At 37.1% G+C, this 15,362-nt stretch overlaps 1 protein-coding gene across 1 annotated transcript in view; it reads right to left on the bottom strand.

Annotated features, from left to right (window-relative positions):
* Positions 1-6,261: 6,261 nt before the first annotated feature.
* PLGRKT (plasminogen receptor, C-terminal lysine transmembrane protein) overlaps positions 6,262-15,362 on the bottom strand; it is a 27,700-nt gene continuing 18,599 nt past the window's right edge. Inside the window, exons 2-4 of the mRNA XM_009706806.1 lie at positions 12,193-12,323; positions 11,110-11,219; positions 6,262-6,383 (exon numbers count right to left, since the gene is read on the bottom strand). Coding sequence (XP_009705108.1) covers positions 6,262-6,383; positions 11,110-11,219; positions 12,193-12,323 — 363 coding nt within the window. The remainder of the gene's footprint in view (positions 6,384-11,109; positions 11,220-12,192; positions 12,324-15,362) is intronic.

The following is a 15,362-nucleotide window of genomic DNA, read 5'->3' as shown; positions in this document are numbered from 1 at the left end:
CTTGCTGTCGCGGCTTCTCACGCCTCGGAGAAGGTGCACCCCAGCTTCGGCCTCCCCCTCTTCGGGTTCCCGGCTCCCCACCGACCCGGAGACGCGCTCCATCTGCTCCACCGGGCACTCTGTCTCCATCTCAGCTTTTCCTGTTTGTGGTCAAGTACCAGTTGCCCATGCCCTCTTCAATGGCTCTTAAAATGTGAAAAACTTCTGCTTAGCTATTTTTCCCTTGCAGGTCTAAAACCTGCAGAACCACTCCTACATCCTAAAAATGTTGGCTGAAGCAAAAGGGCAGAAGCAAGTAAAGTAAAATAAACACTTCTGCAGGCTACTTGAGGTGCGATTTAAAAGCCTGAATTCCTCTGAATTTTGTAGCTCTCACGACCCACATTCAGTGGCAGCCCTAGGCACCCAAGTGTCAGAGACACCTCAGCTCCGACAGGTGTGACCTGGGGATGCGGAGCTCCACGCCTGTGTGCTCAGCAGCAGCCCCCAGCAGGCTCTTGCTGATGAGGGTGGTGTTCTTCAGACTCACCAAGCAGAATTATGCACGCTGTGAAAGTAAACTTCGCTTTTGTGGTTTTTCTTCAGCACAATAGGACAAGAAGTGGCTGCTGTCCCCTTTTGTAAACAGTCATGCTGTAGAAAATCAGAAAAGTTCACCTCTCTAAAGATACAATAAGCTGTTTTCTGTAGATCCTTTCGCATCAGGGTGATGCTTTCTGTCCCTTGAGTACTGTTAGTGTATAGAGAAAAACCCTCAGAACTCAACCTAGAAGGAAAGCAGAAAGAAGACACGCATCCACAGCCTCGTGTACAAAGGTGAATGATTCACCTGAGCTGGCAGAGAAGATGTAGACTTCAATTACCTTTTCAAGGAGGACTTGGATGTTTTACACTGAGCTGGATCTAGAATGAGGCTGTGGAGGGCTAAAAATACTGAGCAACCTGCAAAGTTGTCTATACTTGGCCTTTCTTTTTCGTCCACTCTTAAATGTTTTAGGCAGTGGTACCACTTCAACAGTAGACACTAACTATCATCCAGGCTGTTACTAGGATGCAGTCTGCAGGAGTGGTGGCTGCCAATCCAAAATTCCTGAAGAACAAAACCCGGATCTGTTTCTCCCTCAGTTAAAGTCTTAACTGCTATTCTGTTACAGACAAGTTGTACAGGGGTAATCACAATTCGCATTTTTAAAGAGAGCAGCAGCTTAGTCTTGTTGGTGTCGTGGGCTTTTTCAGAAAATACTGATCACATCAGGTGAACTTACTCATGCTGTAAGTAGTCTTCTAGGCAAGGATATCTTTCTCAGAGGTTTTACCAGAGAATTTCAAGAGAGGTCTCCAAATAGCAGGCTGATTTGTCAGTCTAGCTGGAAAACTCCTGACTCTCCACATGCTTTAGTTTCAAATTTAACTGGACCATCGGTTAGTGTGACACCACGTCTAACTCTCACTGAGCAAAGGCAGGCATTATGATGGCCACCTTTAGGTTTTTTTGTAAGAACCTCATTTTTGCAGCTGTCTGAAGCATGTAACCTCTGACTACAGCTGCTAAATGCAAGTGCTCAAAAGACTGGAAAACAGATAGTTCAAAACAGCTTTTCTGACCTCACCTGCTTCTTCACCAGGGCTAGCGAGTGTGAAAGACAATACTTTCTGTGCTTTCCATCGTGCCTATTGGTAGGTGACAGAGCACGAGTTGTCAAAGAGGCCTTGGAGGGAATGTCTTTCTCTCAGGGGAGCCCACGCTGCAGCACTCTTCATCACTCTTCCTGTTCAAAAGCACAGGCTACGAATGCTCTCTTGCTAGGATTAAAGACTGCAACAACAGGCAGCGAGTTAATGAGTTTTATTAAGGATCGTATCTGAATGAGCTGGCAGTAGTTTGACACTGCTTAATGTTACTACGCTTAATGCAGTTTCACTGGTAGGGTGTATTGCTCAGTACTTTTCCTCCAGCCATATTTTAGTAACACTGCCTTTGCATTTAGGGCTTTTGACTACACGTAGTGTGATTTGAATAGTAGCTTATAAATAAACTTACTATCTTAGTCATATAACTTTAAATCATACAGAATTTTATACGGAAAAGCCTAACTGGCAATCTCTCAGTAATTCACCATGAATTTAAATCAAGTCAGAGGCTAGGTTTGTTTGTCTGTTCATCATAGGTAGAAAAACTACTTCTACTGAAAACAATACATGCAGTAAAAAATAAATAATTTAAATACCACCAGTCTGAAGTAACTATTCACCTTCTTACCAATTGTATTATAAAGAAGAGGAGACAAAAGCAGAGCAAAGAAATGAAATTCCATTCGTGATCTGTAGGATCTTGGAAGACAGGTACATCCAGTGTACTGTCTCAATGCAAGTACTTTGTATTTTTTAGTTTCCTTCAATAAGGTAAAGATGATTGTACCATTTCTCTCCCTTGCACTAAATTCTGAATGTTGGCCAATAGCAATCAAAATTTATAGAGGGTAGAGGATGTTTCATAAAAACAGCCGCCTAAATAAAAAAGATACCCTTTAACAATACCTTGGTAGCCTTGAATACGTTGAATGAAAGGCTTATTCACATGTTAAATGTCAGGCAATCTACACAGGAGATCAGATGTAGGACAGAAACACACAAACTTCATTAGTCTTTTTTCAAAGACTTCATTTCAAATTCATGCAATTCACTGCTGCAGGAACTACTGAGTTTTTGAAAGCCGCCCAAACACGAATTTAAAATATTTCTTAAGTTTGCTTAGTACCAGACAGGATTCTACAAAAAATGTGAAATACCACTGCATGCATGCAATTGGTGACTAAGTATCAGTGTTATCTAGCTATTTTCACCACATGATTGTGGGTTTCAGAAGGCAGTTTTCCTTTAAGAGAGCTAATAGTTAAAAAACAAAGAAATCTAAGCATTTTTACATAATGAGTTCCAAGACTGATTAAGCAATTAAATAATAATGCAAAAATTATCTCATTTGTGTACATCCACATAAGTACTTTCCCTTTCTATGATATGCAGTGATAATCATAATCATAGTCATAAAATAACTTCAAAACATTTAGGAAGAGGCTGTAAGAATCAACTTTCCCTGTCTTAAGGAAGGGTTCATAAAAGTTAAATCCTTCATTCAAGGAATGAAGGAAGGGGACCAGACTGGGCCCCCCAAAGTGACTTTGCTTGTTTCTCAACAATACTCAAGTATCCTATCATCCTATCAAAACCAGATGAAGAAGAGAAGTGTGGGGCAGGCAGTTGTGGCTCGCAAGTAGTGTGCACTTTCTTGGATTCTAAATAAGACACATCCATCATGAGAACACAAACAGTCTAATTTTGACATCCTAATCATGACTCACTTCTCACTTTGCCAGAAGAATCCTGCTCCAAGTGACACTGATTAAGGATACACAGCTATCAGACCTTATGACCAGAAAAACCAACAGGATTAAGGTGGTAAGAGTAGTGCCCTCAGGTCAGAACAAACTCCTCCTGCAGTTTTTCTCTTTCTCTTCCCCAGTGATTCATGAGAACAAGGATGGTTGCTCTGATACATTAAAGTAAGTCTTGCAGCTGAAGCCAGTTGAACACCAATGACAGAAGTGCACAGGATGTTGCAGGTGTTGTATTCATTTATTTCTATGAGTACAACTGGTATGATCATTACAGGCAACCTGTGCTGTAAACATCTGTTTCCCTGAAACAGACCCTGTCAAAGGTAAGCTTTCCTCCTTTCTTTCATTGTTCTCTGAAGTTCTACAGTTCAACCACTCTGTAGCTGGATATCTACGCAACAGATATGACTGGGCTTGGCGCATGCAAGCATTTTGATTAATACACTGGCAGTAGAATAAACACTCTATAACAAAGAATGACCATCTTCAAAACAAAAGCATGTATTTATCAAGAAAAAAAACCCCAAAGCTAACCATTAAAAATAAAGGCAGTAAAGGTGGTCGACCCTTAACTTGATATTTGGCACATTTTATGTAGCCCATTTAAATCCATTTCTGGGTTTGGCATTAGACTGTCCTGCTTAGAGCCTGTTGCTTTTGCCTTATAAATTTGATAACTTTCACTGATACTCACTGTGTAACACTGAATTAAACTTGTCCCATTTCTGTCACTTTTTAGTGTGGAGTCTTGCAATGGATTAACACTATTGATCTAAGTTTAACCTTTGGGAGAAAAAAATTTCCAATTTAGCTAGGATGGAGTAATAAATAGCTATCCTATTATCTCCTAAAAATGCTATCTGGGTCATTATTTTGCTTAGCCTGCTTGCTTCCTTTAATACCGCCTTTTGATCCAACACCATAGCCAGCAATCTATTGCAAACACACCGATACTAATTCCTAAGTCACAGTGGATACGATTAACTATTTCCTAATTTTCTAGGATTTGTAGGTAAAACTGCTGTATGGACTATTAAAACTGCTCTCTCGTAAAAATGTCTTTCGTAGGATTAAAAGGTGAGTTAAAAGGCACAGGTGGAGACATACAAATCCCCAAGTAAATTGGTTTAACTGTGTTTTCTTTCTTGGAAGAAAGAGTATCAGTACATGACAGAGAGAAAAACACAAAAGGCTGCTATAACTTCTTCAAAATTAAAGCAAGGTGGACTTCAGAACATGGAGGAAAGGTAGTAGATGATCTGTTATTCAGAGCAAAACAAGTAAGCAGGGATACATATGTCGTAAGAGTAATACATAATACAGCAGCAAGTGGCGAGAGATTATGTTATAGGACAGGTAGAAAAAGTGAGGTGGTCTTGGGCTGCATTTTGTGAGCTCACAGAACACAAGTAGCAGCATAGGCTAAATTGAGACACACCTTCCAAGGCAATTAAAATCACTGCCTTAAATCCGGAACAGCTGAAGTGTAGATCAAGCTATTACAACCAAACAAGCTATTATAACTCATTTTATCACTCAGCACATTAAAATGCATCACATTTGAAATCTGTTACAGATTGTATGCATTGTTAACATGCAGATGACAGAACCAGTTACAGAAGTGACTGAACACAGAAGTGAATGCACTTTCAGAAATTAATCTTACACAGCTACAGAAAATGTGCTATTAATTTCTTCTAAGTTGAGAAGCTTTTATTATATATTCACCTGTCTTACTGTAACAATATTCTAAGTTTAGTCAAGTAGTCTTCAAAAAGGGATTCAGGGCATTATCTCCAGCTGGAAATTCATTTTTAACTCAACAAACTGTCGATACAGACTTAGGCTTAATTCATCATTGGATGCTTTTTGAGCATTTGTTTTTCATTCCATAATTAGACTAATGCTAGAAGAGTTTTCATCCACAACAACAAATAATCTGTTTTTAAACAAGATTTCCAATAGAGAAAGATGCATTTTTTTTTTTGCCAAGTGTAACATCAGAACATTAAAATATACTAAAATTATATTCTCAGTATATACCATGCTAGAGTAAAGGCATCCAAAAAAATCCCTCAGTTTTTCAGTTCTTGCAAGGCCCTTTGGATCTACCCATTACAAAAATATACATTAATAATTTTCCTTGCTGTTAGCCTAAGTTAATATTCATCTTAGTAGTGAAACTCTGATTTCATGTAAACAAATTATCCTGAGCTTCAGAATGTCAAACAAGCATCAAAAAGATACAGGAAATAGCTACATAATTTGTTTTCTCTTTTTGAGAAATTATCTCTGCTTATACTTTAATACAGTTTTTCCTAAGAGTAAAACACACAGTTAGCAAGTGACATGTTTACTTCTGAACCTACTTCTGATAAAAGCTGTTTATTCCAGAATTTGAAGCATAGATGGTGAGTTTACTGCCTAAATAAAAAGTGTCTTATTTTTCAAAGTTGACTGTCTATTCCCAGCTTCAAATTGAGCTGTGCATCCTTAAATATATTTGAAAATTATGACCATATTTATACAAATTTGTAACTACCAATTAACTTATTTTTGTTGATTATAGTGAGTTTGGTCAGTACCAGACATTTTTACTACAGGTGAAAGTTATTTTCAGACTCTGATAGACAATGGAAATTCAGTATTTCACTCTAAACAAAAAAAATTTACTACAGCAACAATGGATATTTTCAAGAGATACATACAATACAAAAATAATTGCTTTAGAAAGTACTGATTAAAAAAATGAATCATATTTTTATTTTATAAAAGCTCACAATTTTCTCAAAATTTTAATGATTCATTTATGTCCAAAACCAGTATTACAATCACATTTCAGATATTAAGCTTTAATACTATCTTCCTATTTTGCTATGAATAACTTGCTCTGAGATCTCCTGATTTTCTCCAGGTCTTCATAAGTGAGTGGTCCTTTCGGCAATTCTAGCAAAGTGCTCTGTGTGTCCAATATGTTCTCCGCTTCACCTTAAAAAAAAAGGAAATTTAATAAATTTCCTCACCCTTACTGTGAGAAAGCAAAGGAAGTAAAAAAAAATAAACAACAACAAAAAGAAACTGATTTAGCTATTCTCACTTGGGCCAGATCAACAAAATACCAGGTCACAGCTATGCATTTTAGAAACGAGCTGATGCCAATGTAGCATTAAAGTTGTCTTTAAGGAATTCTGGACTGGTAGGATAACTGCACACAGAAGCATTTGGTCTGAACAGACTATATGCCTCAGGCTGCATTTGTTTGAAAGAACTTCAGCCAAAGCAATCAATTGTGCTGTTGTTGCTGTTTGTTAGCCCCTTTCTCCTAAAACCCACACGGAGTCACAGTAATGTTTTGTTTGGAGTTTTTTTTATACATGTGCTTTGGAATGGAGGCATGAGATACAGCAAGGATGTAGCATCACCATGTACTTTGTACTAGCCCCATACTGTATTTGACCAATAAGACCCTGAGAAGAGGGTAGATCAGACATACACATAAAACTATACACAAGCTTTAACAAGCAAATTCCCTATACACAGTATGCTAGACATGCCATATTTGGGCACAGTTTTTCTTCTTGTCTCAGGCCTAGGCTAAAAGACATCAAGCTACAGGCAGAAAGTGGGTAGCACAGGACTTGAAGAAGCATTGGTCAAAGCATACTGCTCACAGAAAGAATTGCTAAGATAGATGGCTAAACATGCAGTCTTAGCAGCATAGCAGGCAAAAGTTGTAGGGTGCAGAACGCTCTGAGTAAGGTTGGAATGAAAACATTTAGAACAGAGAATCCAGAAAACAAAGATATAGACTGAACATCATACATAAGTTGTGGTGGCCCGAATGTGATATAAGAAAGGACAAAGATTAGGCAAAGAATGTGTTTGTTTTGGCTGATGCCATTTGGTACAATGCCAACAGTCTTTTTTACCTATACCTTAATTCCTAGCTCAATGATCATTATGGCAGTGATTTGAAGCTGTATCTACGTGCAGTAAATCTGACTGAATATTGTAATGCAGTCAAGATTGTGGTCACTCTTTAAAACAGGTCTGAATGCTGAAATTCTCAACTGCAATTTTGGTAGTATTGCAGTGCTTAGGATCTCCACACAGCAGTAATATCCAACAGGATGACATTGGTTCCCACTGCCAGTAACTCTTAATAACACAATGTTAGCCAGTTGCATATAGCATCTGATTATGGAATAGCAAGAGATCTTAGGTGACAGAGAGATGTTACAGGTAGTCAAATCTCTATGCTTGTCACTCACATGCACCAGAGCAGATTGCCCAGTCACCACCCTTCTCACATGGCTCATGATACAAGGAATGAGTTATTTAAATCTTGGAAAAGGTAGCCAGAGTTTCCTTACTTAGTGCAGAACCTCTGTGCAGTTGGAGGCCGGCTATATCCCTGCCCTACTCTAATCAGTTGTCTGAAAAACACCAGCGATATGTACCTGGACTGGGAAGAAAAGCAGAACAACAAGGCCAAGAACACAGATAGCAGGTCCATGACTGATTCTTAGTATCCTCAGCCATTCAGGAAAGATAGAACACTTGACAGCTGTTCTGTAACCCTGCCATCCCCAAAAGATTCAGTTCTAACACATGGCCCCAGCACACTTACAGCTTTTCAAATGCACAAGCGAACTCAAAACAGGTATTTCCCCTTATGTCCTCAGCTTTTGCTTTAATTAGCCCAAGTGATTAACCAGGAAAAAACCCTCCAATTTCAGTGTGGGAGAAAAAGCAATCATGAGAAAATGTTTGGACAAGTAGACTAGAGATGGAAGAAAAAATTAACTGTAAGCAAGATCAGAGACAAAATGCCTGGTGAAAGAGAAACAGAGAAATATTCCAGGGGTATAAACTGATTTCAAAGAATGAAGGACAGCAGATGTAGGGCTGTTTGATCAAAGTGGTTCAGATAGGAGGAAGATTGTGCAGCATGGAAATAACTGCAGATATGCTTAGCAGATGGAATTGGCTGTGAGGCTGAAGACAGGCATACCCTGGATGAAAGAGACCAGTTAAAGAGAGAACAATAAAGGGAATGGTGTATACATTCATTATTACACAACAGAGATGAAGCACAGCATGCATCAACAGAATAAATGGCCAAGCAGAGAAGTGGTTGAGAAAGTAGTATGGGAGTGGACACAGGAATCAGCTGAGTAATAAGAACAAGCATTGTGGCTGCAGGTCAATCGTGTCATAAAACCTTCTCTTCAACTACTTAATTTTAATCCCGAAATAAAAATGAACTCCTCAACCTGACTTCCATATAATTATGAACCTTCCTCTGCTTTCCAGTCCAGATTCATTCGGGCTAGTCCACTTCCTTTTATTCTAGTGCTGATACTAGCAATTAGTTTAATTTCCTTCTCTTACTTTCCTTTATTCTACCCTGTAAGTAGGATCTGTAGACCCAAATCTCTCATGTCTTTTTACAAGGCTAAACAAACCAATCACTTTGTTTTCTCTCGCAAGGGAGCTTGGCATTCCCTAATAATTTTAACTCTTCAGTAATTCTAGATTCCTTATACAGAAGTGATCCAAAGTATGTAACAACTTCTATGGAAGGTATTAGTGTCTTCCTATATCAATACCTTCCTAGCTGTACTCTCTCTTTGTACTAAGGTCATGGAACATCCATCCCTGGAGATACCTAAAAGCCACCCAGACATTCTCCTGAAATATTGGATCTATGTCATCCTGCTTGGGCAGGGGGGTTCAACCAGACGGCATCCAGAGGTCCCTTCCAACCTCAACCACACTGTGATACTAGGAAACCTCACTTCATGTTTCTATACTTTGCCTGACTCATGATTTCATCACACTAATGGATTATACTCATTCTGTGATTACATAATACATTCAGGTTTTTCCCTTCTATCATTTCCAGCTAGTAAGCTCTGATGGCAGAAATCTCTATTAGTATCTAGCTTCTTGCTGACCTTCTTATAAAATTTAATCTTATTTTATTATTTCAGTTCTTCAGGTCATCAATTCTTCTTATACTACAGTTTATTTCTTCTCTGTTGATGACACCAATCAAGTTTGTCATCCAGAGATTTGATTAGTATAACCTACTCATAATTTCAAAAACAAAACAAAAGCAGATCCAGACCAGATCTTGAGGAATATTGCTAATAACTCTTCCAAAGCCTAGCCTTCCTCTTTAAACACAAACCTTTGACATCTTCTCTTTACTCCAGTGCTTACCTGTTTACTAATTTCCATGTCCTTCACACTAACTTAATCTTCATGTAATAGCACACTAAATTCTTTCATGAGTTTAGAGATCTACCACATTTCTTTTGGAAAAGATAAATTATTTTCCTGCAAAAGACAGAGTTATTTTGGCATATTTCATTTTATCTTACTGTCCATTTGGCTCCATAGCTTTTTTTCTCCAAAACCTTTTCACAAGCCTTGCATACTGCTGAAGTTGCCCTAGTGGATCTGAAGTTACACAGATGACTTTTCCTATTTGGAAAGCAATAGGATACCACATTGCCCTCTTCAACCTATAAAGGATCACACGGCCCTCAGTAAACACATTACATACTCTTGCCATGGGGTTTGCATTATGATATGCTCACTCTTTCAAAATTCTGGAATGAAAATGACCTCATTTTTAAAAAAATTATTAACAAGTGCTAAATTCCAAGTGTTCTTTCTGCATTGGATGTACTAATCTCCTTTTCAACACTCATTTTCATGAACCATTCATTTTTTCTCCCTGTGTGTAGCTGCCTCTTCATATTAAAATCCAAAGAAACGTATTCAGTGAGGTTTAGGAAACATTCACAGATATACATTGCTGTATCACCTAAATATGTTTGCACCTGTATGCAGGAGGAAATACCTCAGAGTTTGTCTAACTATCATTATTTTCAATGAAGTATACAAAGCTAGGAAACCTAGCTCTTAGATCTCGAGGCTAAGACCAAAAGCTGAAACCAATTTTTGTTTCACTATGTTTTTGTCAGTAGCATACAGGAAAATCAAGCCAGTTAACTAAGATGATTTGTGAAGGTGACAAGCCATGGCCCAATGCTATCTTCACTCACAGTGAACACTCTCTTAACATGTCTCCATCACTAGGAATCACTAACATAAATGCACCTTCGTTATCCTCAACACCCATCATTTAATCAGATCTGCCACTGGCAGCTATAAGGCAAGACCCCACTTTCTGGGATTCATCTTTCTTTTTTTCCCATCTTAGCAGGGCACTGTAGCAAGATGACCAGCTGACGACTATGTTTGGTCATGAAGGTATAAGGGCATGATTTCTGTCTGTATCCCTTTATCTGCTCTTATCATCCCTACTCCCTGCCAAAACAGCAGCATTGGAGTAGAATAGGGAAGGAAACCACTAGATCTGTCATTTCTCCCAAATATGCAATGGTTACTTCAGCAGTATTTATAGCCTTAGAAGTCACAGTTTTTGAAACAAGAGAGGAGAAATGAACAGTCTTAACTGGAGGGAAAGGCTATAAAAGTGTAGTGAGTACTCTTGACTGGGAAAGTATCTGATTGTTACAGAGGAGAAAAGAAATGAAAGAGTAAGATTTTTGTCCCCCCTCCAAAAAAAAGATAAAATCTATTGCAAGTTTTCTTCTAGCCATTCTAAAAAGATAAGAGTTAATGAAATATTAAGCTTGGTTCTATGTGTGAATCAGACAGACTTATATACACATACCTTTCATCCTTTGCAACAGTGTCCCATAGCCCATATCATATTGATAGGCCAATATAAAGCTTAAGGGAACTATTGGCAGTAAAACTCCTGGGTTTTTCTTTTTTATTGCTCTGTTTAAAAAAAGAAAAAAAAAAAGAGGAAAAAATAAGATTATTTAGGACACTCAGCACATCAGCACTGTTAGTTTAGGTTGACCTTGACTGTCTAGGACTTGTTTATCCTACAATCTCTAATCAAAGAAGAACAAGTCTTAATTTCCTCAGAAGCATTTGTCTTCTAGTTGCCTTCCTGCTCAACTGTCAACCCAAAGGTACTAAAAAAAAATAAAATGCTTCAAGTGAGTTTTGAATACATCTAACAAAAATGGGATTATCTAACTCATGTAGCACGTATGTGCACATCCAGCCACATGCAACATGTAGCAATCAAGATATTACATTCAGTTCCAAATGCATCTGAGTCCACAGAGAACACACCATGCATAAGGTGCATCTAATCTGTACTGCGTACACAAACCCACAAATATTTCCTACATTCCCTCTAATCATGTTACAAGAAGAACATGTTACTAAACAAAAGTCCTATAATGCAAGTTCTCCCCCATGCAATACAGATTTATTAGCCTGGGTTTTTTCCCGTTGGGTGAGTTTCTTGATTCAAATTTTAAGTGAACAGATTTCAGAGTATGTCCACTTGTTGACATATTAAAAAAAACAGATGATGGAGGATTTGTTGCTCATTGTACTTCATTAAATCACAATAAAGACAAGAAAATAGCAAGGCTTTTAAACAATCCTTCCCTGTTCGACCCACAACTTTTATTTTACACTGAACTTTTGATATCTCAGCTGTATAATTTTATTGTCAGCTCACATGTCTCTGCTTTTATATAAGTCTGCAGTACAGACATTAGCAAAACATATCCGGAAGCAGACAGAAATCAGAGTCAGTCACTTTGTCATTTGATCAAGCTCTAGGCAGTTACTGGACAAAAATAACTACCTGTTACAATGCAAAAGGAAGATCCAGCAATATAATAAATGTAATACATTTATATTTTCTGTTAGGAAATAAACTGCATACCCAGCTGTTAAACCTACAGCAGCAAGTCCAAAAAACGTCCCAAAATATTTGAGAAATTCCCGTGTCCAAGCAATCTGCATGGCTGTTTGTCTCTCTCTCATCTGGTTCTGCATCAGTAGTTGCCTTTCCAGCTAAAGAAGGGAGAGAGGTTAAACAAAATTAAGTTGTCCATTTATGTTAAAGACTGAGTTAATATTTCATTGGTCTATAAATCCAAAACACTAACAGCAAAGGTTTCTTTTTTTGTTCTTTTACTTCAGTCATTCATAGCTTTTGATTGAGAATGGTCTTCTTCAGTAATAACTCACAATAGTTTATACCAAGAAAGCACTTATGTCAAGTAGCAAATGCTTTAAAGCAGGATCTTTCCAATGCTGCTTCTCAAAGTCAAAACCAAAATACTAGTGTTAGGTTTTGAGAGCTCCCCAAGTCTCAGCAGCACTCCCTAGGTTAAGGTTCTCTGACCTTTGCATTTCCATGGTGATCCAAAGGGTACCATCTAGCTGCTTTCCAATTTATTTTGCTTAATTTAGCTGACAGTATCTTTACAGTCAATCTTGACACCTCTTTGCCCTGTGAGGATTTCTCTTCTTTGTGATGCATCATAAAGCTAATAACTCTTCGAAACACCATAGTTTACAAATATAGAAAAAATGCTGTGAAGATACCGGATCTTTTAAAGATACTGGAATACAAATCAAAAGTCCACGAGAAAACACTTCTGTAACTAAAATTAAAAACAATAACGCAAAAAGTACAAAAAGTACAGTATTTTCACACATCAAAGTAGAACCTTCTATGGTGCGTAAGAAAAAAAATCAGACTATTAGATTCTTTTCTTTGTTAAATTACATGCCACACCTAAACATACTGGTACTTTTTCATTAAATAAAGGTAAATTTAGTATTTCTTAAAAGTTCATATCTACTGTGCAGAACAACAAAAAGAACAATGGTCTTTCCTCCTTAGAGAGATGCAAAAAATAATAATTCTGCCAAAAAAAAGCAGTCTGAAACCAGAGCACAGAAGCGCATTAACAGAGTAAGTAGTCTGTGTCTTCCTTTTAATGTCTGTAACTCATTTTTTTTGAAAAAACAGAGTACCTGAGTTGGTATGTCTAGCCTAGCTAACCGAGTTGCATAAAAAGTCCAACAAGGTACAAGAAACAGAATACCTGCTGCCTAAAAAAAGTGTATTCTAGAAAAGAAAGAACAAAGAGCGAATTCAGAAAGTTCTCTTCTCATGTATCTATAAAAGTAATTTAATCTGTTCTTTTCTCCTGCTTTCCAATTCAAGAATAATTTAAAGGATTTGTAATTACTTAAGGTTTCCACCCATCTATTCATCTCCATTACTATTGATTTATCCTGAACAGAACAATTTCTGTTAAATTGTTACTAATTATTTCTTCAGACTATGTTGATCTTGCTATCTTATTTACAAGCTCATTCAGTACCTAGGTAGGTAGAATTAATTTTTTAGACAGTATAATAAAAAAAGGACAGATCTAATTATATATAATTGTACACAGTAGGAAAAACAACATTCACTGTAGTCTCACAATGCTGTTTCATCTGTTTCTCTTTCCTCAAGACTTATATTACAATTGTTGTTCTCAAAAAAGTATCAACAGGCTCTACCTTCCTGATATCCATAATTTTCAGATTACTTTTTTCAGGAGAAGTAATTATATAATGGCTGACAAACTGCTTAATAAAATACCAAAATAATTAGATTTTATTTTGTCACCTATGAGACACTTGGAGATTCTAAAGTAAACAAGCACACTGCCTGTTAATTAGCCCCATTGTGGTCCCCAATATCCTAAGCTTTGTAAATTGCTGAAGGTTGACGTGACAAGATAAAATAATGACATGTAATATCAATTTAATGACCTCTATTTTCCCCTTGAATTTGATTATGTGTGTAGTTTGCACACGTGTGAAAAGTATTAAGGGAACCTTTGTTTGCCTGTCAGCACAGATAAGAAGCCTACGCTTCCAAGATGCACAGTATTACCCTAAATGAGCTTCAATTTGAAGTAATACATGGGGAGGAAGTGGGACAAGGATAAGCTTATGAAATACAGGTCTTGCTAAAAAGAAACTTCATGGAGAAAAAGAAAAACAGTCAGTTTAATACGCACAGAGCACTGAAAGAAGTAAGCATGGAATAAAAAGAAAGCTAAGTTTAAATCTACAACGGTAAAACTAAAGGATCCTAACATGATTTCTTTAAAAACAAACAAGAAAAACCCAACAAAAAAAACCCTCACACGTTATACTTTGATAGCTCTTTAAAACCCAAGTACCGAAAGAAAAAGACATCACTAAGTCATAGGCACTAAGGTCAAATAAACATCTTTCTGTAGGAGCCTGTCATAGCAATTTTCAGAAGCCCAAGGATACTTTCATGTATATCTAGAAGTAATTTTTATAAATAATCTAGCATAAATGAAAGCAACTTGGTTTCTATATTATAAACAGCAGCCAGATAACATAATCAAACATTTTTTCATATTATTTTCTAACCTGAAGGATCTTTTTTTTTTTTTCCACTTAAAAAAACAACCCTCAACTTCCTACATGGTACCCCATCCAAAAATGGGGGGGAACTACATAGAAAAATGCTCATAATTCCTTTTCTTTGAGCAAACTTCTTCAATGTGGATGTAAAATCTTACCTAGATGAAACATAATACTGTATTTAAATTCATTTCTTAAGAAAAGGTGTGTTGGAGGGAAGCTTTAGGCTGATGGATGTTAGAGATGAGCATTTTATGTGTACATGGGGAAATGTGGCATAACCAAGAAGAAAAGGTTTCAGAGCAATCTTGATGCACAGAAGGCAGTAAAAAGTGGATCTAGTGATACTTAGTGATACTTTATCTAGCTAAATTAATAATTTAATTCTTGCTATTACTGAAGTTGAATGATGTTACAATGAACAGCTTACTATACAAGATCTGTTTTGCCCATAAACTTACAACGTAGCACCAAGAAAACACTGAGGGATGCTAAGCAATCTACAGTACTGCTGCAGAGGTTTGTTTTTAAATTGATTTTTATTTAGCAGTAAGTTATACAGAGAAAAATCTAAGAATAACACACAAACATCACTACTTGTGCTTCAAAATCTCTCTGAACCTATGCAATCTTATGCCAAATCCA

This window comes from Cariama cristata, unplaced genomic scaffold, assembly GCF_000690535.1.
Source record: "Cariama cristata isolate BGI_N322 unplaced genomic scaffold, ASM69053v1 scaffold40818, whole genome shotgun sequence".
Taxonomy (NCBI): Eukaryota; Metazoa; Chordata; class Aves; order Cariamiformes; family Cariamidae; genus Cariama; species Cariama cristata.
The sequence above is the reverse complement of the archived record's forward strand: the minus strand, read 5'-3'. Positions and strand labels throughout refer to the sequence as shown.